Consider the following 17,376-nt stretch of genomic DNA (forward strand, 5'->3'; position numbering starts at 1 on the left):
AGACTACATTATTACATAAGATTGCTTTGACCTTTAATTTTCAATTTTTCCAGGAGTTATTCCATGAAGCCTATTGTTACATTGGCATTTAGAATTATACAGATTAAAAGGATAGATTAGAAAAGCTTGCTCTCTTTGTCTCACCCCCCATTTTGCCTCCCCATGTGAGGTTAGACAACACTTCACAAAGTCCCAGTCCTCTGACATACGTAGAGACAGAGAACGTTCAAAACAAAACAAGCCCCCCAGCAGTGGTGTATAAGGATTTAAATTGAGATATCTGTTGAAAATACAATCCACTATAAACATAAAAGATAATCTTAAACACTTCTGAAAGATTAAACCCAACAATAGCCATGAATAAGCAGATAACATTTGATAGTAAGTCCTCAAACAATAAAATAAGGGTTAAACAGTTTCTTTGGAGGAAATAGGATGTATAATTGCAACACGAGTCTTACTGCGAATGGATCAAACAGCAGGCAAGATCTTCTTTGCCTTCTTAGGACACAATGAGACTCACAATCTTATTTCAAGAAATGTCAGAATCAATTTTCTTAGCTCTCTTTTTGCTTCCTCCAGAGAAATAAAAATGAACATTTTGCCTTGAATGTCCACTTTCAATTTAGCGGGATACAAGAGGCTGCATCTAGTCTCGGCTTTCCATAAGTGCTGTTCAGTGTTGTAAAATGCGGCATGTTCAGCAACTGCTGAAGGTGAAAAATCAGGGAAACTACGAATGTGGTAATTTTGAAATATAATCTCTTGTTTCTGTCTGAGAAGTAACATTATATTTAATTTAGATTGTAATTTGTCAAAATGCAAAATGAGGCTTCTAGGTTTTGAGGCATTTGATCCACATATGTGGTAAGCTACTGATATCTTCATGTCCCATTTAAAGTACTCTGCACTTATTTTAGAGAATAGTTCAGCTATTAATTTCACTGGGTTTGGACTTTCATTGTTTTCATGGAGACCTTGGATTCTGATTTTAATTCTTCTGTATCCATCTTCTAGTGTAGTTAATCTGCCTCCAAGCACTTTGCATTTCAAATTTGCGGCCATTGCTTTTCCGTCAGCAGTAGTTGCCAGTTGTTCAGCTATTTTAATACGAGTTGTGAATGTTTGCTTAACGTCTTCAAACTGAGCACCAAGTACTCTAAATTTATTCTCAAGCTTAGGCACATTTTCCTGTATTTCCTCAATTTTTTTTAGCATAGCTTTAAAGGTTGCCTCAATGTGATTACTTAAACGTTTCTCCTGGTCTTTTTAATATCCTGAAGCAGCTTCTCATTTGTCTTGTGTATGTCTTTTGTATCTTTCCTTATATCAGTGTTATTCTTCTTTATATTATTCAGCTCTTTTATGCCCAACCTGAGAGTGGTGATAATTGTGGCGATCGTCACCTTCAGCTAAGACAGTTCGTTTCGTTCTTCTTTGTGCTTCATGGGTGGAGTAGCAAGCCCAGCTGGACTCCATTGTTGCTGGCTTGCAACGGGTTGTTGACAGCGCAGAAAGTAAGACCATTTTCAGTTTCAATGAATCTTCTGGAATTGGCGAGTACTCCTGGCCCGACTCACTTGCACATTTGCTCTCACTTTCGTTCTCGGTTGGAGACGATGCAGCGGCGTCAAGTCCCGGGAGATCTGTGCTTTCACCTTTCTGTTCCAGGTCAGTCTCTGGCAGTCTGTACCTTGAACTTGAGGCCTGTTAGGCTTGGATGAAGCTTTACATGTCTTTTCTATTTCTTTCTGAGTCATTTTTCTGCTACTTATGGTTATATATACTGTAATTGAAGCCCCTCAGTTTGAGTAAATACAGGATACCTCTAGATGATTTAAAAAAAAAAAACGGCATACATCTCCTGAAACAGATGAGACCAACTCTAGACTGACAGCATTACAATATGCTTTCTTGACAGTTGGTTCTGTGATATTGTTGAAGCAGGTTTATCGATCATATTTCGACATTTTGGTACTTGTTACTGTCTTTTTTAAGGCAAATTGTGTCCCATAATTGTTTTAAGCTGTGGTTTTTTGAAATGTACTTTTTTTGGTTTTGTGCTTAAAATACAGTACTTTTTAGTGATTTCATAGTGTTTGTGAAATTTTCCTCATTGTGCTGGTTCTGAATTCCGTGAAAGGTAATTAATTTGTTGGTGAAATTATGCAACTTAGTGTTAGTATTTGTGTTTTATACTTATTATGTTAGATTGGCTACATATGAACACTAACAGTTGGTAATTTTGTTTTTCATTATTACACTTTATTTTGTTAACAAAATAAATGTTTTATCTTCATTTATGGTGGTTGTTTGAGCTAATTTAATAAATTATATTACAATCAGTAAAATCATTGTTTTATAATTTTTCCAGTAAGAGATCATTTTTAGTTAAAGTATAGATATTCTTTACAATTTAAAACCTTTTTGCTACACATTTACTTCTTTGTTCTTACGTTTAATTCCATGAATTTTATTTCATATACTGTATGTTTTGATCTTTCATCAATTTTGTTCTATTTTTTGTTTTTGGATTGCCTGAACTTTTTTTTTTATTACCTACATTTAATTTTTCATTTGAAATTGAGAATTAGAAAGCAAACAGCATTGCAAAGGCAGAAGAAAATTGATCAGTTGCATACACATATACGCTGTGATTTTTCGTATAAAGAAGATGAAAAAGTTAAAGACAGGGCTAGAATAATGTATAATTTTGAGAATATCTAATTATCTTATTTAGTAACAGATTATTAATTACGTTGCACATACTATTTTAGTAACGGATTATTAACTACGTTGCCAATATTATTTTTAACTGTTATTTAACAAACGCAAAATAACACCGTAATTGGAAATTTATCTAATCAAGTAAAAGAAGTATCAAATAAACTTGAAATTTGAATAGTTATGTTTCACAAATTGACATATTCATACAATTACTATATAATCTCTACTCATATGAGAAAGTCGAGTGGAGAGCACTCCAGATTTTTTACCTGTGAAATAGACAAACCGTTTGAAATGTTTGTTAGTATTGTATTCTTGGTAATTGAGGTCCTGTGATTTCAGTTTCATACATTAAATAACTGTTTTCTTGATAACATTATTTTAATTTTTCTTCTAGTAAGAGCAAGTTGAATACATTAGTGGAAAAACTTCATGAATATTTAGCTTATTCATCAGAAGAATCTGAAGATTCTCCAACTTCAGGCAGGTATCTTGGTAAGTGTTTTAATGTGAACATGCGCAGAAGAGAATACTAAATATTAAATAGTGAAGTGATTTTCATCATATTAGCTTAAGAAAATAGGGAACAATGCAAAATGTTCTGTAGTAGTTGCTAAGGTTAGGTTCTGTATAGAGAGTAATGAGTTTAGAATGTTAATTGTGTTTAGCTAATATTAGGGATGTTGAAATACAAGGAATTTGGTAAACGTTCTGTATAAAGAATTGGAAACGTGTAAATGTTTACATGGAAATCTGAACTTTTTACTTTCAAGTTACAGCAATTCAAAATGTGCAGATTTGATGTTTTTCTTATTTTTGGCAAATTTCGCCAAGTACTGGAAGGTTATGTGTGCTGCCCTGTGCTTCTACAATGTCTACTCTACTAGCATGATATCACGTCTGCAGTTTATTACACGTTATGCTTATGTACAGTAGGTGGTTGGTGCCTAAGCTTTGGGAGCTTGGGTGAAACACATGCAGTGTGCATTCTTCTGTTTGGTATTAAAATCTTTCTTTCATGGCTTTGGCCATTCACTTTGTGTGCTTATTCTCTCTCATATTTGCTCCCATCATGCTGGGCATACACAAAATGGCTGATAAAATAGATGATTCTGCCTGCTTGTTTGTTTTTTAGGCATTTTAATTCTTTAAGAAGGTGAATATAAACTAAAGATTTTTTTGGCTCGTTTATTGAATTTATTAAAAGCATATTACATTCCATATAATCAAGTCAAACTTAACAAAACTAAATTAAAATTAACTCCCACCCATGAGAGAGAGAAAGAGAGAGGCCAGAGCAAAACTGTTGAGAGTAGTAAAGAGAGAAAGGAGTCTCTTCATCCAATATACAGTAAATGCTTATTCTAAAATGTTATTTATTAGTTCCTGCCAGGTTTTAAAAAAGTTTTGAACAGATCCTTTAAGTGAGAATTTGATTTTTTTTCCCCAATTTCAAATAGTATATAACATCAATTTTCCACTGACTTAAGAGGTTGGTTAGGATTTTACAGTTGAGCAAGACCAGTCTACATGCTAGTAGTGAAGTAAAAGCAATTAGATTGTCTGTCCTTCATTTTAGCCCATCCAGGAGTATACCAAACACAGCTATGAATGGGTTAAGAGTGATTGTGACATTAAGGCTTTCTGATAGGCATTTAAAAAATTTTGTCCAGAATGTTAACTTGGTGCCAAGCCCAAAACATATGAAGCTGAAGCTCAATTGCAATGTTCACAGGTTGGGTCTTGCCCTGGAAACATTTTGGACAATTTAGACATATGTGCTTGAGAAAAGATTTTAAGTTGAATACAGTAATCCCTCCTCCATCGCGGGGGTTGCGTTCCAGAGCCATTACCCGCGAAATAAGAAAATCCGCGAAGTAGAAACCATATGTTTATATGGTTATTTTTATATTGTCATGCTTGGGTCACAGATTTGCGCAGAAACACAGGAGGCTGTAGAGAGACAGGAACGTTATTCAAACACTGCAAACAAACATTTGTCTCTTTTTCAAAAGTTTAAACTGTGCTCCATGACAAGACAGAGATGACAGTTCCATCTCACAATTAAAAGAATGCAAACATATCTTCCTCTTCAAAGGAGTCAGGAGCAGAGACTGTCATAAAGGCAGAGGAAAATCAATAGGGCTGTTTGGCTTTTAAGTATGCGAAGCACCGCGGCACAAAGCTGTTGAAGGCGGCAGCTCACACCCCCTCAAGAGCACAGAAAGAGAGAGAGAGACAGAGAAAAACAAGCAAGCAAAAATCAATACGTGCCCTTCGAGCTTTTAAGTATGCGAAGCACGGTGCAGCATGTCGTTTCAGGAAGCAGCTGCACAAAAGATAGCAACGTGAAGATAATCTTTCAGCATTTTTAGACGAGCGTCCGTATCGTCTAGGTGTGCGAACAGCCCCCCTGCTCACACCCCCTACGTCAGGATCAGAGAAAGTCAGCGCAAGAGAAAGAGAAATGTAAGCTGGGTAGCTTCTCAGCCATCTGCCAATAGCATCCCTTGTATGAAATCAACTGGGCAAACCAACTGAGGAAGCATGTACCAGAAATTAAAAGACCCATTGTCCGCAGAAACCCGCGAAGCAGCGAAAAATCCGCGATATATATTTAAATAGGCTTACATATAAAATCCGCGATGGAGTGAAGCCGCGAAAGGCGAAGCGCGATATAGCGAGGGATTACTGTAATTGAATATTTTGCACATATGAAGCTAGAGTGAATTCTGCGTGTGGCTGCCTTCCACTCTTACTGTTGCATAAGAGATCCATTTCCCACTGTACTCTGGAATCTTTAAAAGGAAGGGACTTTTAATGCTTTTGTATATTACTAGGGGAGCAAGCCCAACCCCCAGTTGCAGCCAGACTATTAGTAAAATCTGTAAATGTACAAAAGAAAAATTATTTATTGTAGTCAAAATCACGAAATTCAATAAATATGTAAAGAAAAATTAATTATTATTTAATGGAGTAAAAATCATGAAATGAGAATAAAATATTTCCTCTCTTACCGATTGGAGTATTCCTGTTAAACGGAGGTCCACTATGCTCGATGAGTATTTATAAGAAACTAAATAAACAATCCATTCATTTTAACTGATAATTCCACGACTTTCTTGATATTTTAGTTTCTAATTTAAAAACGGAATAAGAATCTGAAAATCTAACAACATCACATTAAAGTCTGATAAATTCTGAAAAGAATGATACCAAACATATATGTAGGTTTTAAAATAAGCCCGATTTAAAACATGACAAAAAAAGTGACATAAGTCACATAAAATCGTTATACTTTTTGGCTTAGGATATATAGGAGATATTGATCATTCTTGAGGACTCAGATAGCATTTTTATCTACTCTCTCTCTATTTATTTTTATATATAAAAATATATAATAGATATATAAGTAAAATCTATATCTATATATCTAAATATATAATAGATATATAAGTAAAATCTAATATCATATATATATATATATATATATATATATCTATATATAATATCTAAAATGTAATATAGATAATATACAGTAATCCCTTGCTATATCGTGCTTCGACTTTCGCGGCTTCACTCTATCGCGGATTTTATATGTAAGCATATTTAAATATATATTGCGGATTTTTCGCTGGTTTTAAAATGTATATATAGATATAGATATAGATATATAGATATATATATAGATATATAAATAGAGGGAGAGTAGATAGAAATGCTATCCGAGTCCCCAAGAATGATCAATATCTTCTCTGGAATAGAAATAGGTGGGAGGTGAGGACAATTGGGCAGATTCATTTAGCAGTTTCTAATTTGCAGATAGTGGAAAAATTGTGTTTATGGGAGATTAAGTTTGGAGTTTAAGTGTTCATAGGATGCAAAGACATTATATACAGATCTCTTAAGGATTTTATCCCATACATTTTCCAAACATTAAAAACTGTGTAAGTTTGTGAGGGTGGAAAGAGGTGGTTATCATGTAGAGGTGCCACGGATAAAATGTTCTCTAACTTGAAGTGCTTCCTACATTGGTTCCATATTCTGAGTGAATGAAGGACAGTTGGGATGTTAGTATATTGACGATACCTTGTATTTACTGGTGTACAAAACAAGTAATGTATACTTGTGATGTTGACCCCTAGGTATTTAAACTGATCTGTAATGATAAGAAGGAAGGTGCCCAATCTAATGTTGTTTGCTAGAGAATTCACTGAAAAGGGCACACTTTTGTTCAAATTAATTTTGTAATCCAGATATCTTTTGAAATTCTACTAGTACTGTTAGGGGCTGTAGGCACAGAATTTTGTAGGTCTGATGTATACAATACCGTATCATCAGCATATAGTGGTAGTTTCTGTCCAAGTCCTTCTCTGATAATCCCGATTATCTCTGATGCATTTTGAAAGTAAACCGCCAATGGCGAATACAAATAGCAGTGGCGCCAAGGGGCATCCTTATCTAGTACTGTATTCTAGTTTGAAGTAGTCTGAAATAATGTTAATACAAACTGAAGCTTCTGGACTGGTATACATTAGTTTGAGCCATGCACATATGTTCGGACCAGACCCAAATTTATGCAAAGTGGTGAACAGGTAATTCCATCAAACCATATCAAATGCTTTTTCTACATCCAAAGATATGATCTCCAGAGTGATAGACTTTTTGGGTGAATATATTACATTAAATAGGCGTTGAAGATTGGAAGCCAAATTTCTACCTTTAATAAATCCCGTGTTGTGATATTAATGAAGGGAGCACTTTCTCAAACCACCTAGCTAGCACCTGGCTTTGGAGAGTATCTTAACATCATTATTCAGAAGTGAGATTTGTCTGTATAATAATAATACAGTGGAACCTCGAGATACGATCACCTCTGTATACGAGAAATTCAAAATACGAGGAAAGTATGAGCGAAAAATTCAGATCTAAATGCGAGCATTGGCTCGCGTAACGAGCCACGAGCCAGGCTGTGGGTATAGCTCGCGGCTTAGCGAGGGGGCGTGGTAGCAGTAGCGAGCCGCGATCTGCGGTGTCTGCGTTTCTCACTTAAGTGCACAGGTGGGGAACTGCCCACATCTATGATTGTTCCTGTGGCTGATGGGCTGCTGCTGCCGTGTCCTCCCCGCATATATAGAGAAGCGCGAGCCGGTTAAGGGGGAGAAGAAGTAAAAGAAAAGAGAGGAGAGACAGCGCGCAGGCAGGCGGATGTTGGTGCGGGAGAGCGAGCGAGTGCAGGCTCGCGTGTAGCTGAACAGTGAGCTGAACAGGCGAGCCAAACAGCTGAAGCAGGACGGTGTAGAGAAGGTCAGCTGCATTAAGAGTGTCTCGCCTGTTGCAGAGCTCGCAGGTGAGACGCGAACAGAGAAGAAGCACCGGGGATTGTCATCTGTTTTTTAAAGACTGCATCCTTTTGACGTTTTAACCTCGTGTTAAAGGATTGTTATTCTTGTGTATTTTAAACCTCCACTTCACAACTGTTTTAAGGATTATTTATTTAAAGATTTATTGAATGCTCTACTGCACTTTGGACACCTGTTTTGATTCTTTTAATAATCAGTTATATTATTTACCAGTGTTATTTATTAAAGGTAGACTACAGTATATATAATTTATCAGTTATTTGTTAGGAAAATTGATTTTTATGTTAATATATTTGGGGTGCGGAACGGATTAACTGGCTTTCCATTATTTTCAATGGGGAAGTTTGTTTTAGATACGAGAAATTCGCTATACAAGCTCAGTGCTGGAACGAATTAAACTTGTATCTAGAGGTTCCACTGTAATAATAATAATTCATTACATTTATATAGCGTATGTATGATGCACATTGTAATAAGTCCTTATTTTTCTTAGGAAAAATGGTAACTAATGCTTGGTGAAAAGTTTGAGGTAGAATTTTTTTGTCTCTGGCTTCTATAAATGTTGCTAATAAGAGGGGAGCTAACTTGACTGAATTTTTTTAAATAAAATCCTACAGGGTAGCCATCAGGACCTACTGCTTTCCTATTCTAAAGTGAGCTTGTAGCGTCTAGTAATTCTAATAGTGTCAGAGGTTTATTCAATTCTTCTTCACTGAGAGTATCTAGCTGTGGTATCCATAATGTATAAAAAAAAAACACATTGTGTCTTGTGTTCTTTAAACTGAATAGAATATAAGGACTTATAGTAGTCTCCAAATGTGTGCAATATATTTTCATGGCCAATGATTCTATCTCTGTCTGTGTTGGAGATTATTGATGTTGCATTGCAAACTTCCTGCTTATAGATTTGTTGGAAAGAAAATTGAACAGAGAACAAGAATCTTGATTCACTTAATCTGCACTGTGTAAATAGGAATTAACACAGTTATTGGTTTACAGTGTTTACCTATCATACAGCAAATGCCCAAAAGTAACTAACTGAAACTGAGGTACTAAAACAGCAGTGTAGCTGTGTCTTTTCTAGGTTCCCAATTTTGAACAGTAACTGAGTTGGCAAGGTAGGATCGCACATGAGTCAAACGCCTAACAAAAGTAATATCAGAGTCTAATAAAATTTGTTTTTAAAAAGGTTTAGTGAAAATTTTAAAAAGGAACATTTCACAAAAATGAAAAAAATGCTATTACACATGCAGGGAAAAATGGTTTCTTATTACAATTTTGGTTTCTCCTGTTAAAGTTTGGTTACTTTCTATACTTAGTTATTTTCCATGGTAAACTTGCATAATCTTCACTTCAGTGCGTCAGTATATTCAGTGCAATTTTAAATTGTTTGCCTTTCATACCTTACCAACTGCAAGGCAGCTCTTAAACTGAACTAGTCTGTAGTCAGAATGATAAAGTAGAATTTTAAATTTATAGTTTAGCTTGTGATGGTTATAATAGAGCCTGACTGTGTAGAACTATATAAGCAAATATTTTAACATATAATGGAAGTATTTCCTTAGTTAACATAAATTAACTAACAAATGGCTCTTGCAAACACCAAAGTTGTGTAATCGCTCCAGTAGGAACAAAGAGGAAAAAGAAACTCTTCACGTGCAAGCTTTTTGGTTTTGAAAACGTAAAATGTTGAAGAATATACAGCTTTGCTCATGACCGGCCTACCAACATGCATTTAAGCAGAATAAAGAGCAGCAGTCACAAGTAACACTATCAGTTCTTAAAATGGTTGAAGCACCATGTGGTCTGTAACATTGAAAACTGTTATAAGTGAAGATAAACATTGCTTATTGTGCTCACCATATGTCTGATTCCGAGATAGTTTTGGCACAACTTTTTTTTCCTTAGCTTGAACACAAGTAAATACAAATGCTAGTATCTTAGTCTCACTATAGTATGAATTCTATCTTAATTTCTTTGCTGAATGCTTCACTATAGCCTCACTGCTTCTTCCTTGCCTGTGTTATAAAAAAGAGCAACTGCCAGTGAGGGAGCACTTATTGGACTAATAAGTCATTATCTGATTGCTTTTATTATCAGAGTGTGCAAAATAGGGGGAACAGGGAGGATGTGTTTCAAAACCCATTTTATCAGGGTCTGTTACTGTTTGCTTTGTTGTTACACTTGATTTGATTCAGTTGTGAAAATTGAATTTATAGAATCAACCTGTAGTCCCCCAAACTGGTTTTCAGTTTCAAAACAGTTAAATGTTTGAGTGGTTTTTACTTACATCTCTAGTTGTATAAATTTAGGTTTGCCTTGATTGCTAGTTAATTCTGACTCAATATATGCTTTGTGAAAATGTGGACATTGATTAAAGTTTCTCTATTTGTGTTACCATTTGCATAAGGAAATTGAACAAGCATTTGGTTTACTTTACTCTGTAAGTAAAGTCACAATGTATTCCCATTATTACATTCCAACACCAGAATTTGTAGAAAGTCTGTTTGTGTTCACTTAGTGGCTACTTCATTTAGGTTCACTTGCTCTGTAACACAAATTGTCTTCTGCTCCAAATGTCCAGTTAGTTATGAGCTGGCAGCTCAGTGAATATAGCATACAGGTATAGTCAGCAAATCATCTTTGGTCAAATATTAGAATGATCAAATTCCACAATCTAAGCAACTTTGACCATAATGTGGTTACTGGTGCCGGATTTGGTAGTTCCAACCAATACAGTGAATGGTAGTCTTGTGGCCGATTTAAAGTAAAAAAAAAAAAAAAAAAAAAAAAAAAAAAAAAAGTAATTGAGAGAGGACATAGGAGAATGGAAATACTTGTTCAAGCAAATAGAAAGGTTACAAGCACTCAAATAACAGTCATTTACAGCAGTGGTTTACAAATGAGCATCTCTGAAAACATTGTGCATTAGCTTTTATAGTAAAACAGAGTACAGCAGCAGAAAATAATGATAATCGCCAGGTAGTGCAGTCTAAAAAACAGCAATGCAAGATTGAAAAAAATTAAATGTAATCTGGCAAATATGAATATTTGCTTTAACATGAAAGTAGTATGGTCAGAATTTGGCATAAGCAACATGGACCCATGGACCCTTAGTCTTGTGTCAACAGTACATGCTCTTGCTTACAGTGTAATGGTGTGGGGAATTTATTCTTGGTATATGTTAGGCCTTTTCATACCAAGTGTTATTTGAATGCCCTAGTATACTTAGGTATGGCTGCCACCACATGCATTCTTTTATGGTTACAGTTTCTCTTTTCAAATTGATACTTCCAGTAGGGTAATGTTATATCACAAAGCATTTATCATCTCATGCTAGTTCCATGAATATTATGTTGACTTCAGTTTACTTCAATGGGATCTACATAGTCTACAGATTTCTTTCTAATAGAGCATCAAGAATATGGAGCCAAAAAAAAAAAAACTGTTAGAAATGTGTAATTTTTGTCAGGTCAGCATTGACATGAATCCCAGTATAATGAGTAATTTACCTGTTAGGTGTTTATTTTTTAATGTAATATCTGATTTAAAAGAATGTAGCACATGTATTTGTAGGCATTTATGTAATAGTTTTTCCAGAGTGCTGAAACCTTGATTACTTTTTCATAGATTTCGAATATGCCAAATCCACTGCCACAGTCATTAGTTACAAAGTGGTTTGTGTTCTTTTCCCTGTACTCCTCCAGATCTTCATTTAGAAATTTTATTTATTTATTTTAACTTTCCATTTGTTGGTTACAGAGCTTATAGTTTTAGCAGCAGTTGATGATGGATTCTAGTTTACTGTTCTTTTGTTACTTTACATGTAGTTTCAGTTTTAAATTCTGAAGTTAATGTAACATTTTAGTGAATTGTTCCTAAATGTTTTAAATATAATCTTGTATATTCTATAGAGCTACCATACTTCCAGCTTTGGTTTCCTTCCTCTGTCACTGTTGCTTTTCCATTGTCTTTATTTGCTGAAACAGAACATGGCTACCTGAGGATTAGTTATGCCTTGTTGAGCTGGTGACTTGCTTCATGGTGATAAAAATTCCTAATCGGTGTTTAACAGTAGAATTACCAAAGCCTACGAAAAAACTCGTAAACCCGGCCCACCTTAAATCCCTTTGCACCTCTCCGTCACAGTCTTTTGTGTTGCAAATGTGTCGATCAACACAAGCAGCAAGCAGCCCATCTACCCAAACAATGCAGCGTATGATGCAATAAGCGATGAGCACAAGCAGCCTGCTATACCATCCCCCCACTGCCGCAGAAAGGGCAAGAAGTTCTCTCAGCTCAAGCCTTGATTATCTTGGAGTGAAGTGCGGGAGTTTTAGAAGGAAAATAGTAGTTTTTTGGAATACATACATATCATGTGTGTTCCATGTCTACAACAATCTATGTAAACACACCATTAAAACAGAAATGTTTTCCTTGTTTTAGTAGTAAATGACAAAATGTCGACATGAACTTGTATAATGTGTGAAGGCTGAAGTCCAAATATCAAATAAACACTTTCACAAAAGGTGCAGGTGCAAGTGCATTATGACAGCTTCCGTGGTTCAGCGGTAAGCACTGCTGACTTGTAATCAAAAGGCCGCAGGTTCGAACCTGGGTGCCACGCAAATTTACCGTTTTGAGTAGTGAGCTGCACTTATTGTTAATATTATACAATAAAAACATACATTTGATTTGCATTTGTAACAGCCAGTGTAAATATATAGTACTTGTAAAAGTTAGCGTTTTTTTTTTTCTTTTTTCTTTTATTATCTCAATCACGATCACGCTACATTCTACCGCCCTAGGCATCTGACGCTGTTAGTTTTTATTTGAAAGTGGGAATAACGGTAGATGTGAGTGGTGCTTTGAGGCAATGGAGCTGGACATTCTCTGATCTGGAGGGATTAAAGCCGACACAAAAACGCTGGTGAATCTGCCTTATTCGTATCTCACTGTCACTTGATTTTTTTATTCTGTTTTATTTAGTGTCCCTGCTCTTGGTCACGATAACCCCCCCCCCCCCCCCCCACTTGTGCCCCCAAGATCTAACGCTGATAATTTATTTTAAGACCAGTATAGAACATTTCGGAAAACATTGTGACACTGATGCAACATTATTCATGTTTTTCATATTCATTCGCATACCTTCTTGCGGTTGTAATCAGGTGGTGTTTCTTTAGTATTCCGGGACATGCAGAGAAAAGAATAGTACAGAGAGGTCAGTTCCGCGCTATATTTAATCATCAAATTCAAATGCTAACAGTTCCCACACACCCAAGGGCCGTCCTTCCTACATTTACGACATGTGTACCTGTTGCAATGTACACACTCCTCTCTATGCTGTGGTTTCTATTACATTGAGGGGGCACCTGACACTGAGTTTTCTTTCCTGGGGAATGTGGCGGACATGGACTATCCTCTTTTTTTTTTTTTCCATTGCCTTTTCTTGTAAGAAGTGATGACAAAGTTCCTCTGCAATATGAGCAAAGAACACTTTTCTTTTCTCAGTGGCCCCTGTACATGCCTTGCACAGTACATGTGCGTTCATCGCCACTAGATCAAGCATGTTGTAGCACACAGCAACTGGCCACCCATGTGCTCCTGCTCGCACTGAATAAGATCACACCTTCTGGTGCATGTTGTCAATGCAGCACCGGGGGGAAAAAAAGAAAGAGACAAACAAGTGACATTTTGAAGAAATCATTTTATGACCTGAGTAGTACCAATCAGAAAACATCATTGCACTAATGCAACATTATTTGAAAACGAACATCGTCAGATCCGGTGTAAATTCATGCTTACGCTGTTAGTTAGGGTCAAATCAGGAGGGGTGTGGGAAGGGAGAGCGTGAATGTGACTGAGAGAATAAAACTGGAAAATAAAGCTAACTTTTACAAGTACCATAAATTACACCCGATCTGACGCTGTTCATTTTCAAATACTAATTCAGAGTGAGCAGGAACACTCAATAAAACTGAATTAAAAAAAATTTAAGTGACAATGAAATACGAAGAAGGCATGATTCACCAGCGTTTGTGTGTCAGCTTTTATCCCTCCAGATCAGAGAATTTGCAGTTGTATTGTCTTAAAACACCACTCACCTCTACAGTTATACCCAGTTTCAAATAAAAACTAACCGCGCCAGAGCTGTGGTGGTGGGGGTGGGTTGTATCTCGATCGTGACTGAAAGAATAAAAGTAGGGAGAAAAAAAAGGCTAACTTTTACAAGTACTATAAATTTACACTGGCTGTTACAGATGCAAATTAAATGTATATTTTTATTGTATAATATTAACCGTAAGAGTAGCTCACTACTCAAAACGGTAAATTTGCAAGACACCCAGGATCGATCCCGCAGCCTCTTGGTTACAAGTCAGGAGTTCTTACCACTGCACCATGGAAGCTGTCATAGTATACTTGCACCTTTTGTGAAAGTGTTTATTTGATATTTGGACTTTGGGATCACACAATTATACAGTTCATGTTGACATTTTGTCATTTATTACTAAAACATGAAAAATGTTTGTTTTAACAATGTTTTTACATAGATTGTTGTAGACACGGAACACACATGAAATGCATGTGTTCCAAGTAACAATCTGTTATTTCCCCTCTAAATCTCCAGCACTTCACTCCAAGATAATCGAGACTTGAGCTGGGAGAACTTCTTGCCCTTTCTGCGGTGGTGGAGGGGGGGATGGTATAGCAGGCTGCATGCTGTTTGTGTTGGTCGACACATTTGTAAGACAAAAGATGCTGATGGGAGAGTTGCGAAGGGATTTAATGTGGGCCGGGTTTTAAGAGTTTTTTTGTAGGCTTTGGTAATTCTAGTGTTAAAATTTGGACTTTTTATTTATGTAAAATCAGCTGTGCTTTATCTGGTTCCAGACAAAGACTGTGGTTTAGGTTCAAGTATGATTGTCTTTCTCATAGCACTGAACACCTTATGTAGAAAAATATACAGATTTAAATTAGACAGGCATAATATGTTTTCGCCTATAGTATTTTTCTGCCTGGTATGCAAGTGGAATTTAAGTGATCATAACCGAGATGATTACTGTGTCAGAATTGACTGTGCCAGAATTGTTCTTAGTTGCATACTTTGAGTTATAGCCTTTCTTGACCTCTTGATAGTGGAAACTGAACCACATACAAAAAAGCGAGTCAATTAAAAAATCAGGATTGTAATTACAAGAAAAGCTATCACAAATGTAACATAGTTTTATATGTAGCTTTCCAGAATGAACTAAATGCCACATTACAACTTTTTAAATGTTTTTAGTGCTGATACTTTAGTTTCTGTCAGTACACATGCTGTTTTTATATTTATAATTTATTCCTCTATTATCAGGTAAAGATTTCACTGGAAATAAATTGCACAAAAAGGACCAAATCATGGAAGAGGTGGGTCAAAAGCTTTCTTTTCTTTTATTCTGTGCTTGATAAGCTATTAAAAAGTTTGTATTGGTATAACATGTGTTTAACAATTAAGTGATTCTAGTCTTTGAAACAAACACATTCCAAGATAATGCCAAGCTATTACAGGCCCATTAGAATTGTCTCTTTTAGGTGTCATCATCCTCTTAGTTCTGTGGCAAACAAAGTCTTGATTTTGACTTAGCTTTATTTCATGGTACTTGTATAAGTGCTTATAATTATTTAAGAAAAATTGGGTATTCTCTAGTTTCAGCATCCTTTGTTTGTAAATCACCACAGATAGCTATTATGGTAATGTTTTTGAATGACTTGCTTCTGTTGAAAGTTAAACTCAATGATGTTCTAATCATCCTGTGCGACTTTGAGGAGGAATTCTGTACCTACTCCAGCAAATGACTTTGAGAAAGTTTAATTATCCTAATTCTTTAGCATGCCTCTGCTCAGTGATACAAGGGTTTTTTTGTTCAATATATATATACATACATACATACATACATACAGGAGCTTCTGACCACACTGAAATTTGATTAACTTACATTAAATAAAGGTGTAACAAGCATTATGACATTGCTCATAGTTATAAAGTAAACATAATTAAAGAAAAAGTAGCTTTAGTGGTGCTTCCTACTCCTCCTCTTCATCTTTTCCCACTTCCATGTGGGGTTGATGTGCTTGATCAATCCTCACCATACAGCTTGGTCCTGCACCTCCTTCCCAGTCAGACCCTTTTTCTTCAGATCTTTTGTTACTCTATCCATCCACCTCTGCTTTAGCCTTGCTCACTTTCTCTTCCATTGTACTTTCATTCCCATCACTCTTTTGCCCACATATTCATTGTCTTTCCTCACCACTCGTCCATACCTTTGATTGTCTCATTTCTCATTCTTACCTTTTTATAGCTGCACACAGCTATCTCAACATTCTCATTTCTGCCATCTCTATCATTGGCTTAGAAGAAGAGGTAGAAGGTGTTTACTCAAAACATCCTGTGGAGTGAAACATGTTGAATCTTTATTCATGTTGGACAACGATGGCATTGAAATGAAGTGCTGTATTTTTACATCCTTCTCCACCAGGCCACATTTTAGGTCTTGGTGTTTTAGCACTAGAACAGAATGCTGTTAAACCCCTTAAAGTTATTTGCCATTGTTTTCAGTGACACTATTATTACCTAAGTGTTTTAAAAGTGAGCAGCTTAGAAAAATCCTGCATGCATCGGCCAAATGCTTGTTCCATTGAAATGATAATGCTCATAAAATACTGTTAAAAGAAAGCAAACAAACTTTTTGCAGTTTTTATACAGGAAGTCAGTGCCTCTTCCTCAATAAAGACGCACTTTGAAACAAGAAAATAAAAAAGCTATCGAGGGACAGATTAAGATATGTAGTTTACAAATAAGTGGCGTTAATTCAGCAAAAGTTATAGATTTAGTTTTAACCAGGTTAAAGTGTAGTACAAATGTGTTAACAAATAGGCACAGTTTTAGCAGAGTTCTTCCTCACAGCACCAACTACATGAAGTTTACATGGTTTGCCTGTGCATTTCAAAATTGATTGGTATTAATGAGCGTGCATCTCAAGTAAGAAAATGTTTACTTCTTTCTGAAGTTAATAATAATAAGTAATAAATTAATGTCCATCCCTTTTTTCCATGCTTTATCCGAGTCCCTGGATGAACACTGGTCACTGTACCACTGTATCACACCATTTCAGATACTTTATTAAATAGGTTTCAGTTACTGGATTTCACACAACACTCTTTTCTGTTTGGCTGTGTGATTGAGCCCTGAAAATGTTGGGTGCATCATGTATCACGTGTGCTTCTTACCTTACACCCAATGCTGCTG

At 35.8% G+C, this 17,376-nt stretch overlaps 1 protein-coding gene across 3 annotated transcripts in view; it reads left to right on the forward strand.

Annotated features, from left to right (window-relative positions):
• The window catches only part of atrx (ATRX chromatin remodeler), a 387,366-nt gene that overhangs the window by 30,331 nt on the left and 339,659 nt on the right, over positions 1–17,376 (forward strand). The window contains exons 2-3 of one of the 3 annotated variants that reach the window (XM_051934359.1): positions 3,125–3,210; positions 15,445–15,497. In XM_051934359.1, coding sequence (XP_051790319.1) covers positions 3,125–3,210; positions 15,445–15,497 — 139 coding nt within the window. Of the gene's footprint in view, positions 1–3,124; positions 3,223–15,444; positions 15,498–17,376 lie in introns of all 3 variants that reach the window. The other 2 variants (XM_051934358.1, XM_051934360.1) reach the window with 2 other exon arrangements.

Source organism: Erpetoichthys calabaricus, chromosome 12 (genome assembly GCF_900747795.2).
Source record: "Erpetoichthys calabaricus chromosome 12, fErpCal1.3, whole genome shotgun sequence".
NCBI lineage: Eukaryota > Metazoa > Chordata > Cladistia > Polypteriformes > Polypteridae > Erpetoichthys > Erpetoichthys calabaricus.